The sequence below is a fragment of the Delphinapterus leucas genome, chromosome 15 (genome assembly GCF_059928025.1).
Source record: "Delphinapterus leucas isolate spDelLeu-1000000601 "Yukka" chromosome 15, BTC_Dleu_Yukka2, whole genome shotgun sequence".
Taxonomy (NCBI): Eukaryota; Metazoa; Chordata; class Mammalia; order Artiodactyla; family Monodontidae; genus Delphinapterus; species Delphinapterus leucas.
In genome coordinates this window covers 15,631,310-15,656,034 of record NC_143143.1, presented here as the reverse complement: position 1 = coordinate 15,656,034, position 24,725 = coordinate 15,631,310, and the positions used below count along the sequence as shown (strand labels likewise).

At 54.3% G+C, this 24,725-nt stretch overlaps 1 protein-coding gene across 6 annotated transcripts; it reads left to right on the top strand.

The window, feature by feature from the left end:
- Nucleotides 1-584: 584 nt before the first annotated feature.
- On the top strand, nucleotides 585-24,478 carry SETD1A (SET domain containing 1A, histone lysine methyltransferase). Of its 6 annotated transcripts, none has more exons than XM_022588243.3 (19): nucleotides 585-1,680; nucleotides 2,425-2,589; nucleotides 2,805-2,900; nucleotides 4,889-5,159; nucleotides 6,439-6,560; nucleotides 6,793-7,022; nucleotides 7,305-8,154; nucleotides 8,308-9,093; nucleotides 9,616-9,792; nucleotides 9,927-10,014; nucleotides 10,786-10,943; nucleotides 11,100-11,187; nucleotides 13,309-13,647; nucleotides 19,749-20,783; nucleotides 21,210-21,382; nucleotides 21,475-21,585; nucleotides 21,766-21,885; nucleotides 23,433-23,570; nucleotides 23,654-24,478. In XM_022588243.3, the coding sequence occupies exons 2-19, from the start codon at nucleotides 2,440-2,442 to the stop codon at nucleotides 23,825-23,827; spliced, it is 5,106 nt and encodes a 1,701-aa protein (XP_022443951.1). In that variant the 5' UTR covers nucleotides 585-1,680; nucleotides 2,425-2,439; the 3' UTR covers nucleotides 23,828-24,478. The 6 variants fall into 6 exon arrangements, with proteins under 6 accessions (XP_022443951.1, XP_022443953.1, XP_022443952.1 ...); XM_022588245.3 differs by lacking the exon at nucleotides 585-1,680 and adding an exon at nucleotides 1,736-1,846; XM_022588244.3 differs by lacking the exon at nucleotides 585-1,680 and adding an exon at nucleotides 1,938-2,095.
- Nucleotides 24,479-24,725: the final 247 nt, after the last annotated feature.

Below are 24,725 nucleotides of genomic sequence, written 5' to 3'. Positions count from 1 at the left end.
TCATCACCCATGTTTCCATTATAAATTTATTTTTTCAGCCTCATTTTCCTCAAATTTGTAAAGGGTCCTAATCCTCTCCCAGAAGGATTGATTCTTTTGATGTGAGACTTTGGACAAATCTCTCTTCCTCTGTTCCTTAAAATTGTGAATTTGCATGAACCAGGTCTCAAGGGACTTTCCCACATTGTTTTAATGCCTACAATAGTTCCGCATGACAGTATTTAACATCCATTTTCAGAGAAAGAATCTGAAGCTTTAAGAGGTGGTTAATGACTCGCCCAAGGTCATACATCGAGGGGGCTGACAGTACTGAGAGAAGTCTGGAACCTAGGGCATCCTCAGCACAGGCAGTGCCTGGGAGTGCCATTACCCTGAGACCTAGATGCCTGCAAACAAGCCTAAGAAAAACGGTGCCCAGAATCAGGGCGACCTCAGCCCCAGGGTCCGAAGTTTAAGCCCGGGCTGGTGCTGCCCTCGAGCGGCGGGACTGCGTAAGCGAAGGGGGGCGGGGGGCGGGGGGCAGAGGGTTGCACAGCTGAAAACGGCGGGCACTGGGACCATGACGCCCGGGGAATCGACCAACCCACCCAAGTTCAAGTGCGACCTAGTTTATCGTTTCTTACAGGACCGGTTCAAGGTCCTTTAGGGCCCACCGGCCTTATTACATAACTTTAAGACAGACTAAGATGTAATCACTAAGGGGGGGCCAGTACGGGCAAAATGCGGCACCTTCTGAAGGCCTCAGTATCCCCATCTGTCAAATGGGCATCTTAAACAGCTAGAGGCCCAAGGAGGATAACGGGAGTTAAACGCTCCCTGCATTACGTGCGGCGCCAAACAGCCTGAGTCACCGTTGTTGGTAGTATTTTTCCACCTCCCGGGCGCCGCTCCCAGCCCACCCCGGTTTCGGAGGGTCCTACAGGAAGCGCCCCCGCGACGCCCGGCTCCACACGCTGACCACGCCCTCTGCGCGCGGCGCCCTGGCCCCGCCCACGAAGGAATTCGCAGATTCGCTAGGCCGGCTCCTCCTCAGAATTATTCGGGCCTCTCTATACTCGGCTGAAAATCCTCATCGGACTCTGTAGCCATTTCTCCCAGGTCAGAACTGAGCAGTCCTCTGAGTTATGCTAGTAAGGAAGATCCAGGAAAAGTGGCCCAATCTGCCAACAGGGCTTGGCTAACCCGGCATTATTTTCTTGACTCCACCGAGGCGGTTAAAGGGAGGCAACAGCTGAGGCCAGGACTTGTGGCAAATCTGCAGCCTCTCAGACCTTTGGCCGCGTGAGGAAGCGGCAGGTTAGAGGAGCAAAGGAGCGCGCATCCTGTCTACTGATTCGCCCCGCCCGCCTGACGAATCTGCGCCTGTTCAACTCGCCACTCAAATCTCCCCAGCTCTGGCTGGCCTCCTCCTCTCCGCCCCGCCCCCTTATCCTCAGGGATTAGTCGCTGCTTTCGTCTTCGCCGATTCGTCAAGGACCCCAGGCCAGAGCAGCTGGATAGCCGTGGTGAAGCCCACTCTCCGGGGGATGCGGCCAATCTCCAGGCTCCCTGGGCCGCAACTCTTGAGCCTTACAGCGCGCCGGCCGAGGCGAAGCCGCTATCTTCGGCCCCGTGGGTCTCCCGGCGGCGCCCGTGGCGAAAGTGCGAATACAGAAGCTGTGCCCGCTGGGCCTCGCGCAGGTGGCGGTGGTGTTTGGTGCGCGCGCCGGGGAGGTGGTGGTGGGGGGGCGCCGCCACCGCCACCGCTGCGGGGCCGGGTCTCGCGCTGTCGCCGCCGCCGCCACCGCCTCGCGCCGCTGAGGTGCCGCGCGGGGTGGGGGGAGGGGGAGCCGCTCGCCACGAGCGGGTGAGTGGGGCCGCGCCGCGCGTGCGCGGAGGTGGGGGGGCAGAACGCGCCGGGGCGGGAGGAGAGAGCAGCGGCGCGCGTTCCCCCCACCCCCCGCCCAGATTCGGGGCCGAAGCCGGGTCTCGAGCTCGGTCTCGCGGTGTTTCCAACGCCCCGAAAAGGTGCCACCTCTTGGCCAGAGGATCGGGGCGCGGGGACGCGAGCCGGTGTGTGGGAGCCGGAGCCGGGCTTGGCCTGGGCCGCTGGCCGGTGAGGAGGCGGGAGGGGGCGGGGCCTGCCAGGGGGCGGGGGAGGGGTCTTGTGCCGAGGCCAAGTGGGGCGCGCGCTAGGGAGAGCGGGAAGGTAAGGGGGCGCGAGATGGGCCTGGGGCCTTGAGGAGAGAGTTGGGAGGTGGAGAGAGAATGGGGTGTTGTGGTGAAAGAAGGTACTTGGGAGAAAATCTGGGGGAGCCTCGGGTCATGGTGAGGTGTGGAAACTGGGGTGATGGGGGTACCTGGAGTCGGGGCTAGTCTGTGAGGGACAGCAAGGAAGGCAGGCCTAAGTCCTGAGCCCCCTTGCGTATTCCTCTTTCCTGACAGTGTAAATGAGCAAAGATGGATCAGGAAGGTGGGGGAGATGGGCAGAAGGCCCCGAGCTTCCAGTGGAGGAACTACAAGCTCATCGTCGATCCTGCCTTGGACCCTGCCCTGCGCAGGCCTTCTCAAAAGGTGTACCGATACGATGGAATCCACTTCAGTGTCAACGTGAGTGCCCCAGGCTTTTCCTTACCATCTAGGGAACTCAAGCCCCGTTCTCTGTTGCCTCTGTTCAGCACCTAGAACTCCCATACCCATAGCCTGCCTTCTTTAAAGTGGGCAGCCAGCACCCAGCTCTTTTGCATATGGGTCTCCAAATGGGCTCTAGAGCTCAACACTGATTTCACCTTGAGCTGTCTTTCTGTTTCTGCTTTTCTTCCTAGGACTCAAAGTATATACCAGTGGAAGACCTCCAAGACCCCCGTTGCCACGTCAGGTCCAAAAACAGAGACTTTTCCCTCCCAGTCCCTAAGTTTAAGGTATGTGTCTGCTAGTCCCCTGGTGTGGTGGCCCTTGGAGGTGTGGAGGATCCATCCTGGTAGTCCAGTCTTAGTGTAGCGTAATAAAAGGGGGTTTTCCGATGAAAGGATCACAGCCAGATCTAATAATCTCTGAGACTGTGAGACTGAGTTGTTCTGGGCAGGAGGTGTGTTTATTTTCTAGAAAGATACAGGTGAGGTGTCTCAAGCAGGGGTGTTAATTTTTTGAAGGATGAAGACAGGTCTAGCTGCTGCACCTATCACTGTGTACTTCTAGACAGCACATAGCAAAACAGTGCCCTGTGTGTCGCCCCAGTTTCTCAGTTAAGCGGAGTGACAACACCAGGGACTCCACCCCTGGAGTCCTCTGTTCCTCGCCCCTCCTCCGTCTCGTTTCCTCAGAGGATTCCCATGTCCCTGTCCAGGCAGGAGACTCATCAGGCCTTGGAGCACTGGTCCTAGGAAACTGGTGGTTCTTAGTCTCCTTCGCTAATTCTTTCTTCTTCTTCTTTTTTAAATAAGTCACTTGTGGGATTCTCTCATTCTTCTTTTTTCACTTTGTACACTTGTCCTGGACAATCTCTTTCCCACCCACAACTTTGACTATTACTGAAATGTTGATGACTTCCAAACCTCTGATCTGAGCCAAGATCAGTCTCTTGAACCCCAGACTTATACGCTTGGTGGAGGGACAGCTCCATCTGGAGGCCCCATAGAAACCTCAAGCTCAAGAGATGTAAAACAATTATCTTCATCCCTTTAGTCCTACTCTTCTTTATATTTTCCTTTTATTGATGAATGGCAACACTATCTACTCAGCTGCGCAAGCTAGAAACCTGGGAGTCATCCTATGATTCTTCTGTCCTTAATGTGTCACCAAGTCGTGCTGACTCTTTTTTCTAAACACGTCTCTTTTTACCTTAATTTTTCTATCTCTGTTGCCACTCCTTTAATACAGACTTGTATTTATTTCCCCTGGCTTCCTCGCCTCCGTTCTCCTCTCCATTTTATTGCTGTCATTTGTCTCTGGTTTTACTGTTCTTTTATTTTTATTTATTTATTTATTTATTTATTTTGCGGTATGTGGGCCTCTCACTGTCGTGGCCTCTCCCGTTGCGGAGCACAGGCTCCGGACGCGCAGGCTCAGCGGCCACGGCTCACGGGCCCAGCCGCTGTGTGGCATGTGGGGTCTTCCCGGACCGGGGCACGAACCCGTGTCCCCTGCATCGGCAGGCGGACTCTCAACCACTGCGCCACCAGGGAAGACCTGTTCTTTTATTTTACTTTTGCTGCCAAGTCCACGTTTTTTGTGCATTGGTGTGTATGATTATTCATCTGACCAAGCCTCATCTCCTGCATGCCTGTGTTCTGTCCTGCCGCGCACTTTGCAGTTTCTAGGCAATGCCATGTTATTTTATAGTTTTCTGCCTTACAGGTCCTGTCGTTTTGGTGAACTCCAGTTTATCGGAAAAGCCCAGTTTGAATGACACCATCTTTATGAATTCTTTCCTGCCTCCAATCTGAACAAAGGTTTCCTTCTCTGGGCTCCCAAACACCCTGTCTCCACCTTTGCTGACACTTGTTTTGTCATGTTGCGATTGTGTGTGTCTGTCTTGTCTACTCTTCTGAATAGGAATCTCTTTTTTTCACATCTTTGTATTCCTAGTGACCAGTCCTTGGTAATGACTTAGTAAGAGCTGAACTGGTGAATTATTTCCGTATAACTAGTTTTTTCCATGGAGGTTTAGTTTTCAGTTTGTGCGTTTCTTTTCCTGGTTCTTGTCATTATTCTGTGGTGAGAAGAATTCAGGGAAGAGAGGGGTCAAGACTGATGTATCCCTTGTTGGGACCCCCTTCCCCATTCCCTTGCCTCGTAGTTTCCCAGTTTTATCTCTCTTGGCCTCATGGATCTCGCTAAAATTTCCCAAAGGGCAAAGGAGCAGTGGTCAGTATTGAGACCCTGGACGTAACTACTGTCCTTTCCACAGCTGGATGAATTCTACATCGGACAGATCCCACTGAAAGAAGTGACTTTTGCAAGACTGAATGACAACGTGCGGGAGACCTTCCTGAAGGACATGTGCCGAAAGTATGGTGAGGTGGAAGAGGTAGAGATCCTTCTTCACCCCCGTACTCGCAAGCACCTGGGCCTAGCCCGTGTGCTCTTCACCAGCACTCGGGGAGCCAAGGAAACAGTCAAAAACCTCCACCTTACCTCCGTCATGGGCAACATCATCCATGCCCAGCTCGACATCAAAGGTGAGTTCTCCATCGCCTGCTGCCCACGGTTGGGCTCTGGCAGAGATGGTACACGCAAATGCCTATTGGGGCCAGGCAGGTGATCAGGTTCATGATTTCTCATCTGAAACCTTTGGGCCAGGTGTGTTTCTGATATCAGAATTTTACAGAGAGTTTATGGTACAGATACGGGTTTTGTTTTGTTTTGTTTTGTTCTTTTAACATTTATTTATTTATTTACTTATTTACTTATTTATTTTGGCTGCTGCCGGGTCTTAGTTACAGCACGTGGGATCTTCCTTGCAGCATGCGGGATCTTTAGTTGCGGCATGGCGGGCTCTTAGTTGCAGCATGCGGGATCTAGTTCCCTGACCACGGATCGAACCCGGGCCCCCTGCACTGGGAGCGTGGAGTCTTAACCACTGGACCACCAAAGAAGTCCCCAGATACGGTTTTTTGTGTATTGTCTTTGGCAGGGTTGGGGCAGCACCCTTTAGTCTAGTGTATGACTGTATTTGCAAGAAAACTTATGAAGAGTCACACTAGGTAGGATGAATAAGAACTATAGTAAATAGCCTGATACCAGGTTTTGACACCAAATTCTAAAAACACGAGGTTTTGAAATTTTGGATTGAGAATTAGGGACCTGTATAGGTGAGTGAAGCAGTCTTGGCTTCGGGAGGGGTGGGGACCGTGGCATACTGTCTAGTGGCATCGGAAGGAGGCAGCTGTTAGTTGGCATTAGCCAGTTTGTAAGTGGGAATGAGGACTAACATAGATAGTTCTTCTTAAAGCCAGAAATCTAGGTTCTTGTGTGAAATCTCCTGGGTTTTAAACGTTGCATTCCTCCCTTGTCCTTGCCAATAGTTTCAGTGATTGTGTGGGGCAAATAAAACACAACAGTGGGCTGCCTTCAGCAACTTTAGTTTATAAGATGAAGAGGATGGTGGGATGTAGCATCAGACGACTGGGTTTGAATTCTAGTTTTACCACCTTGTGCAGGTTAGTTTTCTTTAAGCCTATAAATTAAAATAGGGGTACGGATGCTCCTCTCTCCTGGTGGTCATCCAACATAGTAACGCACGTTAGAAGTATTTTTGTAAACTGTGAAATATCACCCAATACGTTGTCTGTAGTAGTTATTAGGTAGAGATGAGGTAGAAGAACTGAAAGCCCTAAACCCAAGACTCCAAGAAATCTTAGGAAGCTTGAGGCCCAAGAAAGAAGTGTGGGGACATGAAATCAGAAAGGAGTTGTCTCCTCCATCTGACTCTGTTGGTTCCCATTTTCCTCCCTCCAGGACAACAACGAATGAAGTACTATGAACTGATAGTCAATGGCTCCTACACCCCTCAGACGGTGCCTACTGGGGGCAAGGCCCTCAGTGAGAAGTTCCAAGGCTCTGGTGCAGCCACTGAGACGGTGAGAAGCTTGTGGTTGCTTTAGCCCTAGCCACATGGGCCCGGTGCTTAGATGCCAGAAGCAGCCTTTGCGAGGTTCTGGACTTCATTGTTAAGTATAGGAAGAGCCAAGGAAAAGAGGCCTAGCTTTTTTCAAAAAGCAGGGAATTGGGGTTCTTGGTTTGGTGAAGGGCATATGGTCAAACAGTGCTTGATCTCTTTTCCTTTCTCCCTGCTCCACTCTCTCCCTCCAGACTGAATCCCGCCGCCGCTCCTCCTCCGACACAGCTGCCTTCCCAGCAGGCACTGCTGTGGTGGGCACTCCTGGCAATGGCACCCCCTGCTCCCAGGACACGAGCTTCTCCAGCAGCCGACAAGACACCCCATCTTCCTTCGGCCAGTTCACCCCACAGTCCTCCCAAGGAACCCCCTACACGTCTCGGGGCAGCACCCCCTACTCTCAGGATTCTGCCTACTCCAGCAGGTACAGCGGAAACACCCTCTGGGACCCCCAGATTCTGGGAGCTGCCACTGGGAAGAAGAAACCTAGAGTCTCTAAGGGGGTTGGGAGTAATTTGTCTTAGTTTCTCTGGATCCAGCCAACAAATCCCTGTCCTCAGGGAATTTACTCTCTAGCTAGGAACTTAGTAGTATGTAGATCTTCCTTTGGGGGCAGCATAGAGGGGTTTTGGGTACTGACAGCGGGGCAGCGGGGTTGGGGCATGCGGAGCTGAACCCAGCTAACCCCTCTGCACGCTTTCTCCAGCACCACTTCAGCCTCTTTCAAGCCCCGGCGGTCAGAGAACAGCTACCAAGATTCCTTCTCCCGCCGCCATTTCTCTGCGTCTTCAGCCCCCACGACCACCTCTGCAGCCGTCTCCGCCACCACTGCGGCCACCGCCGCATCCTCCTCCTCTTCCTCCTCGTTGGCCTCGTCCTCTTCATCGTCCTCTTCTTCCTCATCCTCTCATTTTCGTGGTTCTGACTCAAACTACCCAGCATATTATGAAAGCTGGAATCGCTACCAACGCCATGCTTCCTACCCACCCCGCCGGGCAACTCGGGAGGAGCCCCCTGGGGCACCTTTTGCTGAAAATACAGCTGAGCGCTTCCCACCTTCCTACACCTCCTACTTGCCCCCTGAGCCCAACCGGCCTGCTGACCAGGACTACCGGCCCCCTGCCTCAGAAGCTCCACCCCCAGAGCCTCCAGAACCTGGTGGAGGCGGGGGTGGTGGGGGGCCCAGCCCTGAGAGGGAAGAAGCTCGGACCTCCCCCCGCCCAGCCTCACCTGCCCGTTCCGGCTCTCCGGCCCCAGAGACCACCAATGAGAGTGTGCCCTTCGCTCAGCACAGCAGCCTGGATTCCCGCATTGAGATGTTGTTGAAGGAGCAGCGTTCCAAGTTTTCTTTCCTGGCTTCTGACACCGAGGAAGAGGAAGAGAACAGCACCACGGGCCCTGGGGCTAGGGACACAGGGAGCGAGGTTCCTTCTGGGTCAGGTCACGGGCCCTGCACGCCCCCTCCAGCCCCGGCGAATTTTGAGGATGTGGCACCTACAGGGAGTGGGGAACCAGGAGCTACCCGGGAGTCACCCAAAGCCAACGGACAGAACCAGGTGAGGTTGGGTTGGGGTCAGCCAGGGGAAGTCCCTGGGATCCAGGAGGCAGAGTTGGGAGAAGGAAGGGAACTCGGCAAGAGAACAGAGATTTGAGGAAAAGCCCAAGGAACAGGCAGTAGCTTTCTGTGACCGTCCTCTGCACCCCTACAGGCTTCTCCATGCTCTTCTGGAGAGGACATGGAAATCTCCGACGATGACAGGGGCGGCTCACCCCCTCCGGCCCCAACACCCCCCCAGCAACCTCCCCCTCCTCCCCCCCCTCCTCCCCCTCCCCCTCCGTACCTGGCTTCCCTTCCGCTTGCTTACCCTCCCCACCAGCCTGCCTATCTCCTCCCACCCCGACCTGATGGGCCACCGCCCCCTGAGTACCCCCCACCTCCTCCGCCACCCCCCCACATCTATGACTTTGTGAACTCCTTAGAGCTCATGGATCGACTTGGGGCTCAGTGGGGAGGGATGCCCATGTCCTTCCAGATGCAGACCCAGATGTTAACTCGGCTCCACCAACTGCGGCAGGGCAAAGGATTGACCACTGCCTCAGCTGGTCCCCCTGGTGGGGCTTTTGGGGAGGCCTTCCTCCCATTCCCGCCCCCACAAGAGGCAGCCTATGGCCTACCATATGCTCTGTACACACAAGGGCAAGAAGGCCGAGGGGCATACTCCCGGGAGGCCTACCAGCTGCCTTTGCCCATGGCAGCCGAGCCCCTGCCCTCCTCGTCAGTCTCAGGAGAAGAGGCCCGGCTGCCTCCCAGGGAGGATGCAGAGCTGGCAGAGGGCAAGGCCCTGCCATCGGCAGGCACCGTGGGCCGTGTGCTGGCCACCCTAGTCCAAGAGATGAAGAGCATCATGCAGCGAGACCTCAACCGCAAGATGGTGGAGAATGTGGCCTTTGGAGCCTTTGACCAGTGGTGGGAGAGCAAGGAAGAGAAGGCCAAGGTGAGGGCCAGTGCCTGGGACTGGGGAGACCTGGGGCTCCACTGGAGGGAATAGATCTCCGGCTTCTTCAGGCTACACAGCTCAGAATAGAGAAGAGAGGTGATTGGGGCAAGTGGAGAGAGAGACTGTGGGCATTCGGTGGCATGCACAGCTGGGCTCAGGGGAGTTGGGGGGCACACAGAACAGTAGAAGAAGCAGGAGTCTGAGAGTCAGAAGAGCTTTCTCTTGGATCCACTGCTTCCTTGTGGTGGACGAAGCCCTTAAATCTCTCTGGGCATCAATCTGCAGGGTCTCCATTTGTAGCGTGGGAATAATAGTAGCAGCTTCATAAGATTGATGGACTGAATGAGCGGACTTTCGAGAAAATGCCTGTACAGGGGCTGGTGCGAGGGAGGTGTGGCATAGATGTGTGTCAGATGGAGAAGTGAGTAGATGCATTTCTGTATTCCCGGGGCCTGGGAGTAGTTCTGAGGCAGGAGGGAGCGCCTGGGTTCTGGAGCTCGGTCCCCCTACTGCCTGCAGCCATTCCAGAATGCAGCTAAACAGCAAGCCAAGGAGGAGGATAAAGAGAAGACAAAGCTCAAAGAGCCAGGCCTGCTGTCCCTGGTAGACTGGGCCAAGAGTGGGGGTACCGCCGGCATCGAAGCCTTCGCCTTTGGGTCAGGACTGCGAGGAGCCCTGCGGCTGCCTTCTTTCAAGGTACCCAGGATTGTGATCTTGCCTAGTTGCGTGGGGAGAGGGGGTTAAGGGGGGCTTCCCTTCCTTGGAGTAAGGGTGCTTGGGAACCGTGAGTGTTTGGGTTTTAAAGGGCACCATCTCTTTTCATCTCCCAGGTAAAGCGAAAAGAGCCTTCGGAAATTTCAGAGGCCAGTGAGGAAAAGAGGCCCCGGCCTTCTACTCCAGCCGAGGAAGATGAAGATGGTGAGTGGGAGGTCAGGGGAAGCAGAAAGGAGGAAAAAGGCTGCTTCGATTCTGATAGGAAAGCAGGAGGCAGGGATGAAGGGGTGAAGGTGTCTTGAGGGCAAGGAGCCAAGTGAAGATTCGGAACAGGTTACAGTAAAGCAGTTCTTTGAGATGTGAGAAGCTTCAGGTAGGGTTATCCCTGGATTTTAGCTGTGGTTTTTATTTCTGGTATGCTGACGTAAGTTTTCTGTGTTTCACTTTTTCCCCGTAAGAGAGTTATGAATAATCATGAGGTTAACACGGGTTTTCTACCCAAGGTTACTATCTAACGCGTAAGCACTCTTACACCCTTCCCACCAGTTTGTCTAAGTCTGAGCTGTAGGTTGACAGCTTCTGTGGCGGAAAACTTCCTTATTGAGTCTGATCTGCTTCTCTGGAGACCCGTTGGCCTTAGTACTATTTTCTTGGACCAGACATAACAAAATCACCTCCCTCTTCCACCCATCACAGAACAAGATGAAAGATAAAATGGGTGCAGTGTGTTTAAAACTGTATAAAATGTGAAGTAAAATGTGCAGTTTTTTTGTTTCTCTGCTGAGCTTCAACTTCTTGTCTGTAAAATGAGGTCTGTGTTGTGGGACTGTGAGAAAGGTCAGTGATGGTGTGTGCAGAGCTCCTTTCACAGGATACGGCTACTCTTTTTTTTTTTTTTTTTTAATTTTAATTTTAATATTTATTTTTTTGGGCTACTCTTGCTGATGGTAAACTGCACTACTCATTTGGGCCTAGACGCTGAGCGAGAGAAGGAGGTTGGAGAGCCAGGACGTCCGGGGACCAAGCCCCCAAAACGAGATGAAGAGCGAAGCAAGACCCAGGGCAAGCACCGCAAGTCCTTTGCTCTGGACAGCGAGGGGGAGGAGGCATCCCAGGAGTCCTCCTCAGAGAAGGTGAGGAGCTGAGGCACCCGGTCCCTGCCAGGAGCCTACGTCCTGAGTTCCTGCCGCCATAGCCAGCTTCTCTCTGGGCTGGAGCCCTGGTAGCTGTGCTTCCTGGAGGACCAGTTGTCCTTCTTCTGTTAATTCCCCTTTGTCCCTTTCCTTAAGGATGAGGAGGACGAGGAGGAAGATGAGGACGATGAAGAGCGTGAAGAAGCCATGGATGCTGCAAAGAAGGAGACAGAGGCATCAGACGGTAAGCCTGCACAGAGTACAGTCAAATTCTGGGGAAGCAGGGACTCAGCCACCTGTCCAGCCCTTTCCGAGCCCATGTAACCTGCCTGCTGGATTGATTGGCCATCTTTGCCTTCCCCCAAAACAACTGCCTTTTAGCCCCATCCTTTGGAACCTTTGGCCCACTGTAAACAATACCCAGAACACTCCCTCCTGCTTACCTCTGAAACATGCTGTCCCCTGAAGACAACCCAGTACAGCCCGTTTATTTTCTCAAGATAAGGGGGCTGCATTCTGCTGCCCCACTGTGCCTTTGCCCCTTTGGGCACTGCTCTTCCGTTAAGGCCCGGCCACCGAGCTGTGCCTCCTTCTTCCCCTTGCTGCAGCTGCTGGCACCAGACACAGCTCTGTTTTTCAGTTGGAACACCTGTCTGTTCCTCCACATTTATTGAGGCTTGAGTACACGGTTCAGTCTCTCTTTTATTCCTTTGCTCGGAAATAGATATCGAGCCCTTCCCATGTGCCAGGCACCGTTCTAGGTGTTAGGGAAATATCAACGACCAAGACACATGTGGTCCCTGCCTTATTGGAGCTTGTGATTGGTTGAGGGGGGGGAGGCGGGGATTGACATACAAGTGGACAAATAGTAGCACCTCAAGTAGAGATACTTGCTTGAAGAAGATGAACAAGCGTAACGGGGTAGGGAGTGACAGGGTCAGGGAACAGGGGAAAGGTGGACTGTTTTACATCTGATGGTGAAGGGATGCCTCCAAGAGGCGCCATTTCAGCAGAGGCCAGAATTATGAGAACGGTGATCTGAGAGCCTCTTGCTCAGGAAAGCAGAGGGCGAGGTCATCTGCTAAGAGTGAGGGGTGCAGACCCCTACACATCCACTTGGTCACCAATTTCTGTCCGTTTTACCGCTTCAGTGTTTCTTGAATTTGTCACCTCCCTTGTTCCTGCTCTCTTGCCTTTCTCACTCAGAGTCTGCAGCAGTTTTCTTTTGTTTGTTTGTTTGTTTAATTAATTAATTAATTTATTTATTTATGTCTGTGTTGGCTCTTCGTTGCTGCGCGCGGGCTTTCTCTGGTTGTGGTGAGCGGGTTTCTCATGTGGTGGCTTCTCTTGTTGCAGAGCATGGGCTCTAGGCGTGCGGGCTTCAGTAGTTGTGGCACGTGGGCTCCAGTAGTTGTGGCTTGTGGGCTCTAGAACACAGGCTTAGTAGTTGTGGCGCACGGGCTTAGTTGCTCCATGGCATGTGGGATCTTCCCGGACCAGGGCTCGAACCGGTGCCCCCTGCATTGGCAGGTGGATTCTCAACCACTGCACCACCTGGGAAGCCTGTGCAGCAGTTTTGACTGTTTTCCCCATTTCTGTTTCCATCCCTCTCATTTCAATCCATTTTCTAGCCTGCTGATGGAATCTTTCCTAAAATGCACACCTGACCCTTTACTCTCCCCCATTAAGTCTCTTCCTGGCTCCGTGTCTTCCACAGGTGACTTCTCAGCCTGATGCTTTAGGCCATTTGTGATCTAGCTCCTGTTTATCTGTTCAGCTTTATCCTGCCATTCTCCAGACCCCTATTCGATTATGTTCCTCCAAGACTCTGAAATTCTTAATTTCTTAGAGCCCTTCCAACGTATTACCACTCCCAGAGGCATAGACCATATAACATTTTCTAAGCTTATTTTACCCTGGAATCCTTTTTCAGAGTCTGTTGTCCAGGCAGTGTCTATAAGACCCACTTTGGGAAAACCTTTGGTGGTTAGGGCAGGCTGCTTGCCAGTCTCCAAGGGCACCATCTTCTCTTACCTTTGACGTCCCGACTCAGCCCCCGCGTCTGCTGGGCGGACTCCTTCTTGTCCTTCTTGACTTCAGCATCTCCTTCACAGGGATGCCTTCCCTGACTTGATCAACCAGGCAGAATCCAGGGCTTCCCTTTGCCTGTTCCACTAGCCCTTCATACTGAAGTTTATCACACTGTGGACAGATTGGGTGCTTCTCCAACTCCTTGAGGGTAGGAATCCCCAGCACCTAGCACAGAGCCTAACACATCCCTAGTAGTGAGTCAGTGAATGAACCCACGGCTTGACCAAGTGAGGGGTCTTCTCACCTCGCCTGATTCCCCCTTCTGGATTTCCAGGCGAGGACGACGAAAGCGATTCGTCCTCCAAATGTTCTCTGTATGCTGACTCAGATGGTGAGAATGATAGCACATCGGACTCTGAGAGCAGCAGCTCATCCAGCTCCTCATCTTCTTCGTCTTCTTCATCTTCTTCCTCATCGTCCTCCTCATCATCTGAGTCCTCCTCTGAAGAAGAAGAGGAAGAGGAGCAGCCAGCAGCCATACCCTCAGCACCATCACCCCCCAGAGATGTCCCCGTGCCCCTGCCAGCACCTGCGGAGGAGCCTGAGCCAGAAAGAGTTGCAGACTCCCCAGTCACACCTCTCCCCGAACAGAAGTCTCCAGCAAGACCTGCAGGTAGGTGGTATGGAACTGTTGTTGTAGTCTTTGTGTATGTGTGTGTCTGTCTTCATGGGAACAGTGTGGTTGACGTTTATTAATTGTATGCAAGTGTGTGACTTTGTTGGAAAACATACAGAATTGGATGGAAGTCACTATCTCCTGTCACTCCTCTCTTGGAGACATTTATGTCCTAAACACACTCAAACTGCACTGCCATAAACAGTTTTCAGAGTTAGACCAGGGTGTTTGGCTACTAAAGTAAAACAGAATGATCTTTTCCCAAATAAGTTAAAGAGAGAATTCCCAACTTAGTAAATTTCTCCTACCAGTTTTTCTTAAGCGTCTTCCTTAATGTGTAGTATATACCTGATTAAATGGTCAAATTGGATAGATAATAACTATTAACAACATAAACTCAGAACTTAATTCTGTCTTTGCTTTCCTTTGTGGATTTGTACATTCAATTGTTATTTTATATCACACGCGTAATGTATCTTGCTGAGTGAACTGTTCCTTCAGGCAATAGATACTTATTTATTGAATCCTTACAGTGGGTGCAAGGGATGTGATGGTACGCACAACAGGCACTGTTTTCACTGTCATGATGCTCACGGTCTATAGGGAGAGACAGTTTAACCTTTACTTAAGAAAATCTGTGACTACAAACTGTAAGAGCCATGACAGAAAAGTACAGGGTACTCTGAGAACCTGAGCATATCTGTGAGGAAGTCTTCTCCGCGGAAGCACCATTGGGCTGAAATCAAGCCAAAGCAGGCGGGAGGGTGTGATTAGCATGTGCAAAGGCCCCAAGGCAGAGTAAGTGGCATGTTGGGAGACAAAAAAGAAAGGTCATCTTCTGGAGAGCTGAGGGTGAGGGGGAGCTGGGGTGGCCTAAACTGGAGAGATTAGCAAGGGCTGGATCATGCAAAATGAGCAGGCCACACTAGGAATTTGGGCTTTATCTTGAGGGCAGTGGAATGCCATCAGAGGACTGACGTGGTTGTATTTGTGTTTTGAAAAGATGCAGTGCAGAGAAAACTTGGAGAGGGGCCAGAGTTTGTGCAGGGAGATTAAGAGGCTCTTGCAGGAAGTAAGGCAAGCAGTGGTGGTAACTTGGAGTAGGTTGCTCTTATGGTGAAATTAACTCAGTTTTCAAGTTATCCTTCAAAGATGCATGTGGCCTTCCAGAGATCTCTCTCGAACATTATTGAGAATCCATGGTCTGAGATAGGCAGTGAGCACAGGAAGACCTCCTAGCACTGAGGCGTTCTGTTCTGGCCCAGAACCCGTGAGAGAAGGAGTCGAGGTTCTGCTTAATCCTAAGACGCCCCTCAGTCTCTCCGAAGTCCGTCGGTGGCAGAAGAGGGGACAGCAATCTCAGTACTCTTTCATTTTCAGGGTAGGAAGAAAAAGTGGGATGTGATCAGATTTGCATTTCAGAAAGATCATTCTCGCAGGAGGGGGAGGGATGTGGAAGAGGTAAGGAGGGAGGTGGGGCAGCTCATGAGACGATTTGAAAGGATGCAGGTAAGCGAAGGGCCTGAACCAAAGCCAGGGTGGTTACAGTGAGGTGCAGGGAGTGGAAGTGGGGATGAGGGTTTCAGAGAAATTTAGGACATAGAACCACTTGGTTAAACTACTTACCAGGAAAGGAAACTCGAGAACCAGAATTAGGAAGAAGGCTGATGCATTTAATTGGGGTTAAGTTTCGTGTCCCTCTGGGGCCTCCAAGTAGAAACAGTCAGTGGGCTGTTGGATCAATAGATCTGAAGCTCTACACCTGAAACTACCACAACACTGTTAATCAACTATATTCCAATATAAAAAGTTAAAAAAAAAAAAGATTGAAGCTCTAGAAAACAGTAGGCTGGAAATGCGATAGGTATTTGAAAGTATGGGTGTGAATACACTTGTGTATACCTTGGAAGGATGTATGGAATGAGAGAAGGGGGCCAGAGCCTTAATTGTCTTACAAGAGATAGGGGGGCAGAGTGGAGCCAGAGGAGGCTGGAAAGGAGTGATCAGAGAGGTGGAAGGAAACCAGGGAGCTCGGGTTTTCAAAAGGAGGGAGTGGCCTGTATTGGAAGGCCACAAAAGGAAAAGCATCTGTTGGATTTGTCAGTTAGGAAGTCACTGGTGACCTTATCAATTTCAGTAGCATGGCTCAAGTTAGGGGGTGTTAAGGAGGGAGGGCAGGTGATAGATAACCAGTCTTTTGGAAGGGTAAGCTACGCTTGCGAAAGAAGACAGTTGAGGGGTGGTACTTAATGATATTAGTTAACGTTAATTGAGTAGATCCCATGTGCGGGATCCCATGTGCCAGCCCTAGCACGTTGCAAAGTTGCAAATTTCACTTTCTCATTTACTCCTCACAACATCTCTGCTACTCCCATTTTACAGATGAGGAATTTGAGGCTTAGTGAGTTGTTCAAGGTTACCCAACTGGAATTGGAGAGACAGCAAGAAAATGCAGGGTTGGTGGAGGGTTAGCTTTTCAAAGTACGTGAGACTGGAGTGTGTTCATACACTGAAGGGACGAGGGAGCTGGTGGATGGACCAGGAGAGAGAGGAATCCTTGCTGGAGCAGCACACCTAGGGGGGATGGACCCTCTAGGTCGGATGCAGATCTCTCCGTAAATGGGGAAGCAGGGAATTGTGGGGTTTCAGTCGAAGGCCTCCTTTTCCTCTCTTCAGTAGGAAGGCAGGACATTTCTGAGCATGAGGGGGCATGAGTGGAGTAGAAGCCTGGAGTATGAGGAGGGTGGGGAGTGAGGATGAAAGCTGACTAGGATCGCCAGCAACTCAGAAGCCCTGCTGAGGCCGGGGGTTGGGGTGAGGGAGGAGAGAAGGCAGGTGGTTGGGTGGATTCCGGGTTAGGGGTCTACAGGGTGGAAGTGGTGGAAGGCTGCGGAAAGTAGCTCGAAAGGAGAGGACAAAGCAAGGGCCGCTGTGGTCTGGGCACAACCCAGAATGAAGTTAATTTAGGGGGAGGGTGGTGGGCTAGAGGGCGGGGCGATAGAGGATGGGAAATTGAACAGGTACAGTGGGGTGAACTGAAAGGACCTGGGGAACTGTGGTCAGAGTGTCACCGTCCAACGTGGAGGGGGTGACAGGGTCGGGTGTGTGACTGGTGGAGGGTAGCTGAGGATGAGTGAATGTGAGAATCTGGCAAACAGGTGGGCTATCAGAGTCCCTTAGGTAGATGGCAGAGGTGGGAGAGGAGAGGAAAATTAAGGCCGGTCCCTTGGCTTTTAGAGAATGGTAGGGAAAACCGAGCTACCAAGGACACAACTGGATAGAGGCCTGTGTGGCCCAATGGCAGGAGCCTAGGAGAGGGCTTGTCTGGTAGATCCCAGGGACAGGGGCCTGGACACCTTTAGGACTTGCTCTTCTTCTGTCTTCCCCTCTGGTTCATCCCTCTCTCCTGCAAATGGTCTTCCTTCTCCATTCCATCAGAGGAGGTCTGCCCCCACAGACAGACTCCCTCCTGTCTTTTTTTTTTTTATGATTTATTTTTATTTATTTATTTATTTTGGCTGCACCGGGTCTTAGTTGTGGCACGTGGGATCTTCATTGCAGCATGCGGGATCTTTTACTTGCGGCATGCGGTCTTAGTTGTGGCATGAGGGCTTCTTAGTTGCAGCATGTGGACTCTTAGTTGCGGCATGCATGTGGGATCTAGTTCCCCGACCAGGGTTCGAACCCCGGCCCCCTGCATTGGGAGTGTGGAGTCTTACCCACTGGACCACCAGGAAGTCCCACCGCCTTCTATCTTAGAACCTTATCCTTAGGGAAGTTTCTGGCTGGGCTGGCTTGGGTCATTTAGCCATCAGTTAATGATGGCCGGGGGACAGGGAGGGAGTGGGGTAGGTCATGCCGTAGAAACAGTGGCTTCTGGGAGTTGTGTAGACTGGGCAGGTAACCTGAAAATTGCCTCCCTAAATGATGAAAGGCCCTGCCAGCTTTCCTTCAGGACGGGGAGCAAAAGGGAAGTCTGTGGGAAGAAGCTGAGTCGGGGGTGGCGGGGTGGAATTTGTTCTCAAGGCCCAGGCTTCCAGAGGGCCCAGTGGGCTAGGTTGGGAGGATGGATCAGAGGAGAGGTCCGCCCCAAAGCGCTGGAGAGGAGAGGATGTGAGAGGACTCCTAGGACCTGGGGGACCGGGGACCAGCACCTGGGACCTCACTAGCTTCAGAGCGTGGGTTACTCCTGGCTGAGAGCCCAAGGGTGTCCAGACCCTCGGGAGACAGGAGGCTGAGGGTGTGTCGGTTGAGGCAGTGGACACATGTTGATCACTGCCTGCTCAGGCCAGGCCTGGTGCTGGCTGCCCTTTAGCTCTGTGGGTGGTAGGGCCAGACCTGTAGCCGCTGAGTCCCAGGCTAGGAGGTCCAAAGCAGCGCAGGGCAGTGGGTAAGACCCCGATCTCAACCCAGGCTGCCCTGGGATGCAGGTCTTGTTCTGTCACTTGCTAGCTGGGTGACTTTGGGCAGGTTATCAGCCTCTCTCTGTCTTGACTTCCGTATCTGTAAGAAGGCATTAATAATAGTACTTACCTCATAGCATCATTATGAGAATTAAGTGAGTACTAACTGTATGTGAAAGGCTTAGATTGGTGCTTGGCACAAAATTCTAGCTGTTAATCCGCTGCAGCCAATTTGAAGATGGCAGTTGAGAACCACCAGCCTTCTGGTTCTGAGAGGAAGATGTTACCAATGTCTGAGGAAACTGGGGAAGTCTTTACAAAGGTGGTGTCATTGAGCTGGGTCCAAAATCTGCGTGTGGGCTTTCTGGATGGGCAAGAGGAGAGAGGCATTCCGAACAAAGGGAACCATGTGAACAAAGGGAACCATGTGAACAAAGGGAACCATGTGAACAAAGGGAACCATGTGAACAAAGGGAACCATGTGAACAAAGGGAACCATGAGAGCAAAGGGCCGGGGGCCTGAAAGGCCATGCCTGTTTGACTGGCTAAAACCTAGGATGAGAGGGCAAGGCTGTGGACCGGTCATGGGGATGGGTCAGGTCTGCAGGACAGGGTTGGGCCCTGGGGAAAGGGCTATGCATGCCTTGAGCAATGTTCAGACCCCAGCACTCAGCAGCAGGCCTGGGGGTGTCCACAGAGGGAGGATTTGCTCCCCATCCCTATTAGCTGGGGAGAGACAGCACTGCCTGCTCCTCATCCTTGGGACCTCAGCTTCACCCTCAGCTTCTTTTTATTTATTTATTTATTTTTGGCTGTGTTGGGTCTTCGTTGCTGCTCCCAGGCTTTCTCTAGTTGCGGTGAGCAGAGGCTACTCTTCATTGCGGTGCGCGGGCTTCTCATTGCGGTGGCTTCTCTTGTTGCAGAGCACGGGCTCTAGGTGTGCAGGCTTCACTACTTGCGTCACGCGGGCTCAGTAGTTGTGGCTCGCAGGCTCAGTAGTTGTGGCTCGTGAGCTCTAGAGTGCAGGCTCAGTCTTTGTGGCACACGGGCTTAGCTGCTCCGCAGCATGTGAGATCTTGCTGGACCAGGGATTGAACCCATGACCCCTGCAGTGGCAGGCAGATTCTTATCCACTGCGCCACCAGGGAAGTCCCACCCTCAGCTTCTTGAGGGGAGACTTCCTGACCCGTTTCTCACTTGGGCAGGTCCACAGTGCAATTTTATAAAATAGTTTAATGAAAAGATTCAGTTTCTTAACATTGTATCTTTTTCACCTCACTGAACAAAGAATATTGTTTGTAGTCAAAATAATGGATGCTTTAATTCAGATCTGGACAACTACATCCTGGTTATAAAATGCAGCTGACAAAAGGTCGTCTGATCTCTGTGTCTAGTTGTTGGATGTGGTCCTGTCACCGCCAGGCTTGGTAAAAAGACTAGAGTCCAAGTGTTTGTTTCCTTTGAGCCCCTACCCCCGCCCTTCAGAGATCGGGCTGCACATGTGTTTCATGTGATTGTCTCCATCGAACTAGAAGTTCTGTGAGGGCAGGAGTGTCTGTAGGGAGCTGAGGAGTGAGGGCAGCTGGGGTGTGGACTCCCCAGGGAGGCTGGCCAGGTTCTTGCCGGTAGCGAATCTGTGATGACGTTCGGCCGAGAAGCTGACCCTCTCCTTTTCCCGTGTGCTTCCCTCCCCAGGTTTCACGGAGGAACCGCCCCCCAGTGTGCCCCAGCCAACCCCAGAGCCACCGGCTGGACCCCCGGCCCCTGCCCCCGGCCCCGAAGAGCGCCCCTCCTCTCCCATCCCCCTCCTGCCCCCACCCAAGAAACGCCGGAAAACCGTCTCCTTCTCTGCGGTGGAGGAGGTGCCGGCCCCAGAGCCTCCCCCCACTGCCCCACCGCAGGTCAAGTCTCCCGGCCCCGCCTCCCGCAAAGTCCCCCGGGCCGTGGAGCGGACCATTCGCAACCTGCCCCTGGACCACGCGTCTCTGGTCAAGAGCTGGCCTGAGGAGGTGTCCCGAGGAGGCCGGAGCCGGGCTGGAGGCCGATGCCGCTCCACCGAGGAAGAGGAGGCTGAGCCAGGGACAGAAGTGGACCTGGCCGTGCTGGCCGACCTGGCTCTGACCCCAGCCCGACGCGGGCTGCCCGCCCTGCCCACTGGCGACGACTCAGAGGCCACAGAGACATTGGACGAGGTGGACCGCCCGGGCCCCCTGCTCAGCCACATCCTCCTGGAGCACAACTACGCCCTGGCTGTCAAGCCGCCACCCTCCACGCCGGCCCCTCGGCCCCTGGAGCCAGTTCCTGCCCCTGCAGCCCTCTTCAGCTCCCCGGCAGACGAGGTCCTGGAGGCCCCTGAGGTGGTGGTGGCTGAGGCAGAGGAGCCAAAGCAGCAGCAGCAGCAGCAAGAGGATGGGGAGGAGGAGGAGGAAGAGGAGTCGGAGTCATCGGAGAGCAGCAGCAGCAGCAGCAGCGACGGCGAGGGGGCCACCCGGCGGCGCAGCCTCCGCTCCCACACCCGGCGCCGGCGGCCGCCCCCACCGCCCCCGCCCCCGCCCCCCCCCACCTTCGAGCCCCGCAGCGAGTTTGAGCAGATGACCATCCTGTATGACATTTGGAACTCGGGCCTGGACTTGGAGGACATGGGCTACCTGCGGCTCACATACGAGCGGCTGCTGCAGCAGACTAGTGGGGCTGATTGGCTTAACGACACCCACTGGGTCCATCACACCAATATCCTGAGCCCCGGAGGCTGGCCTTCTCAGGACAGGGAGGCAGGCCCGGGGGGGCGGGGGGGCTTCCCTGCGGTCGCTCAGCCAGGCACTGTCCTCCTGAGATCGTTCCTAGGGTCTGCATTGGCCTCCTTCCCTGTCCAGTTCTCTGCCATGTTCAGCTTGGGTATTTATTTCTCCCCTGGCTACCAAGCCACCATTGCTCTCTGTTTTGTGCCTCTTTTCTGCCTCCCAGAGATTTTGTGGCAGGAAAGGTGGGGTCTAAGACTTATTTCTCTCCATCTCTCTGTCCTCACACTGAGTATGCTCAGGACCTCCAGCTAAGGTCAGTCGCCCTTTCCTTGGGCTGGGACTGCGGGGGAGAGAGGAGCGGAGCCCCAGGGATCTGGCTGGTGAGGACCCCGTTCTCTTCCTTAACACCCTGCACTCACCAACCTGAGCACTCCGAAACGCAAGCGGCGGCCCCAGGATGGGCCCCGCGAGCACCAGACAGGCTCGGCCCGCAGCGAGGGCTACTACCCCATCAGCAAGAAGGAGAAGGACAGGTACCTGGACGTGTGCCCCGTCTCGGCCCGGCAACTGGAAGGAGCGGACACTCAGGTGAGGCTCTGCCCTGGTACCTGCCCACTGGCGGCATCTTCTTCCCATTAGTTCTCCTGCCACTTACCTCCTCCCTGGCCTGCACCTCACAGGGGACTAACCGTGTGCTTTCGGAGCGCCGTTCTGAGCAGCGGCGGCTCCTGAGCGCCATCGGCACCTCTGCCATCATGGACAGTGACCTGCTGAAGTTAAACCAGCTCAAGGTGAGGAGTGGGGACTGAGGAGGGAAGGGGCGCCACTGGAAGACAGCGTTGTGGAGCCCCCTAGGGGTGGGCCGGCGGCGAGTGGCCAGAACACCCTCCTGCCCCGAGGTCTGAGGAGAGGCAAGCAGCAGCTAGGTTGAGGGGGACGTCCAGCAGCACAGTCTGCCTTCCGCCCTCTAGTTTCGGAAGAAGAAGCTCCGATTCGGCCGGAGCCGGATCCATGAGTGGGGGCTCTTTGCCATGGAACCCATCGCAGCTGACGAGATGGTCATCGAATACGTGGGTCAGAACATCCGCCAGGTGAGGCCCCACGCCCAGCCCCTGCCTGACCTGACGGCAGCCTGGGATGCCAACATGAGAACCACCCGGCCCTCGGGGTTCCTCCTGGCTCTGAGACTTAGCCAGTGAAACCTGCTTTTCTTTTTTTTCTCTTCCTTCCTTCAACAACTAGTAATGGGTACTAGTAAACTAGATGTTAATGATCCAGCAAGAAACATAAGGGTGGTGTTGGGTTGATACGAAAGGCAGTGTTCAGGGAGGCAGGGGAGGTGGGAGCACAGTGATGTTTAAACCAGGGGCTGAAGGATGCTGAGCAACTCCCAGGCCCGGGTGAGGGGGAGGGTGCTCTCCACTGTAGGACGGCACATGCAAAGACCTGGATGCAGGATGGTCTTAGGGCAAGGAGGTCAGTATGGCCACTTGGAAAAACTAGGGCCAGTGGCAGCAACGTGAGGCTGGTAGGGGCCGGTGGAGGCCGGACGCCGCAGAGTTTGGGAGCCACGTTAATGAGTTTGGACCAATGGTGAGAGGAGAAAAGTGGCTGCGAAGCGTTAAGCAGGAGAGGACTTTGGAAGTTACTAAGTTCCATCTGACTGCAGCGTGCAGAGAGAACTGGAGGCTGAGACGGCGGGGTGGGGCTGTTGCAGAGATCCTAGCCGAAGGCGGGGGTGGCTTGGACTAGGCAGTGGGTCCAAGGTAGCAGGAGTCTGTGGGTCCAAGGTAGCTGGCAGGACCAGGCAACGAGTTGGTTCTGGGGAATGAGGGCGAGGACCAAGGCGAGATGGTTTCTCGGAGCTGCCTTTAGCGGCTGGGAGTAGGTAGGGCTGCCAGTGGGATAGGGAGCGAGGAGGAGCGGATGTGTGGTCAAGATGAGCTCCTGTCAGGACATGTGAAGTTGCAGTGACCGGGGGACATCTACTGGGTGTCGCCCAGCAGTTCCACTGAGGTGGATTTGGCTGGAGATGGAAGTTTGGGAGGCGTTCCCACCACTTAGCTGGCAGTTGAAGCCCTGGAAGAGAGCGAGTTCACCCAAGGGGAGTGTGCAGAGGGTTTATCGTCCTGTTTGCTGGGAAATGAGGTCCTCCCTCTACCCAAGAATGTGGGCCCTGGCGTGGACAGCAGCAGCCGTGGGCGCCTGTTTTGGAGAGAGGGTCCTGGGAGAAGGGATGAGTAGGATTCAGTCCGTGAAACGGCCACTGTCATCTCAGGAACCGACCCAGTCTCCACGGGCTGTCCCATGGGCCAGGCAGACACTCCAGGAGGAGACAGTGACTGCTTCTCCTGCCCAGTGGCCAGTGCAGACTTCCCTGGGGTCCTGTGGGTGACTTTGTCATAACGGCAGACAAAGGTATTGGGAGGTGGGGGTCCTGGAAGCAAAGTCAGGAGTCAGCGCCTTGGGGTAGCAGGTGCCAGAGGGAGAGCTGTGGATCCAGGACAGGCCAGCGAGGCTCCCAGGGTGGCAGCTGGGAGACTCCGGGCCCCCCATCACAGGGGCTGGTGGGGTCAGGCCTAGCCCGGCAGGAAGCTGAGGGGAAGCCCCCTGAGCATCGCACCCTGTCCTCTGTTAGATGGTGGCCGACATGCGGGAGAAGCGCTACGTTCAAGAGGGCATTGGCAGCAGCTACCTGTTCCGGGTGGACCATGACACCATCATCGACGCCACCAAGTGTGGCAACCTGGCGAGGTTCATCAACCACTGCTGCACGGTGCGCAGGGGGCCGGACTGGGGGGGAGCAGACGGGGCAGGGGCCGAGGGGGCGGCGTGACTCACGCTGCCCTCTTCCTGTAGCCCAACTGCTATGCCAAGGTGATCACCATCGAGTCCCAGAAGAAGATCGTGATCTACTCCAAGCAGCCCATCGGCGTGGATGAGGAGATCACCTATGACTACAAGTTCCCGCTGGAGGACAACAAGATCCCTTGTCTGTGTGGCACCGAGAGCTGCCGTGGCTCCCTCAACTGAGGTGGGGCAGGACTGGTGCCCCCACCCCTATTTATTCCCCTTGGTGCCCTGAGCCCCCAGCCCACCCAGCCTTAGTGGGCTCAGCAGGGCCCACATGCCGCATCTCCAAATGTGGGGTTGGGCCCCGAGCCTAGCGAGGGAGCCTCAGCCCCTTGAGGCAACTTCCGCTTCCCTTCTTGCCCCTGCCCACCCACCCCGATTTTTTTTCTTTGCGGAGAAGAAGCTGTAAATGTTTTGTAGCTGCCAGCAGCTGTTTCCTGTGGAAACCTGGGGTGCCGGCCTGTACAGATCCTGTTCTTGGGGGGGGCTGCATAGCCCCCTTGCTTTGTGTTAGTGGGGACTTCCCCTCTGTGCCCTGCGTGCACCCCTCCCCAGTTTAGGGGTCTCTAGGGGCAGTGGCCATGTTCTCCCCCTGGAGGGGGGCCCTGCGCCCCCAGTCCTGGGGACTCTGTGCCTGGAACCCTGCCTCGTCTTTTGTTCCTGCCAGACCCTGTGGGTCACCCTCCCACCCTGGTGTCTGGAAGCTCCGGCTTCGCCAGGCCCGGATGGTGGGGGGCGGGCCCTTCCTGTTGGGCTGGACTGTACATATGTTAATAGCGCGAACCCAACGCCACATTTTTATAATTGTGATTAAACTTTATTGTTACAAAAGGGCCTTGTCAGTATCTTTGGGGAAGAGCAGGGTGGGATGGGGGTTGAGGACAGAGGGTGGGGCAGGTGAAGACAGGGAAATAGGTGGCCTGACGTTTGGGGTGGGTAGAGGGGCTTTTGGGCAAGATCCCAGACCTGCAGACTCAGCCACCATCACTTTGGGCCAGCAGACAGGCTGCAAGAGCCATCCAGAAATCCCCCGCCAAGGCCAGCCAGAGAGTGGGGCCAAGGTCAGGCCTCCCTTCCC

What these genes read in the sequence shown, in the direction of transcription:
- SETD1A (XM_022588243.3), top strand. Translation starts at nt 2,440, where the DNA reads ATGGATCAGGAAGGTGGGGGAGATGGGCAGAAGGCCCCGAGCTTCCAG. An exon ending in TCCCAGTCCCTAAGTTTAAG is followed by an intron (nt 2,901 to 4,888) that starts GTATGTGTCTGC and finishes TCCTTTCCACAG; the next exon opens with CTGGATGAATTCTACATCGG. An exon ending in AGCCGAGGAAGATGAAGATG is followed by an intron (nt 10,015 to 10,785) that starts GTGAGTGGGAGG and finishes ATTTGGGCCTAG; the next exon opens with ACGCTGAGCGAGAGAAGGAG.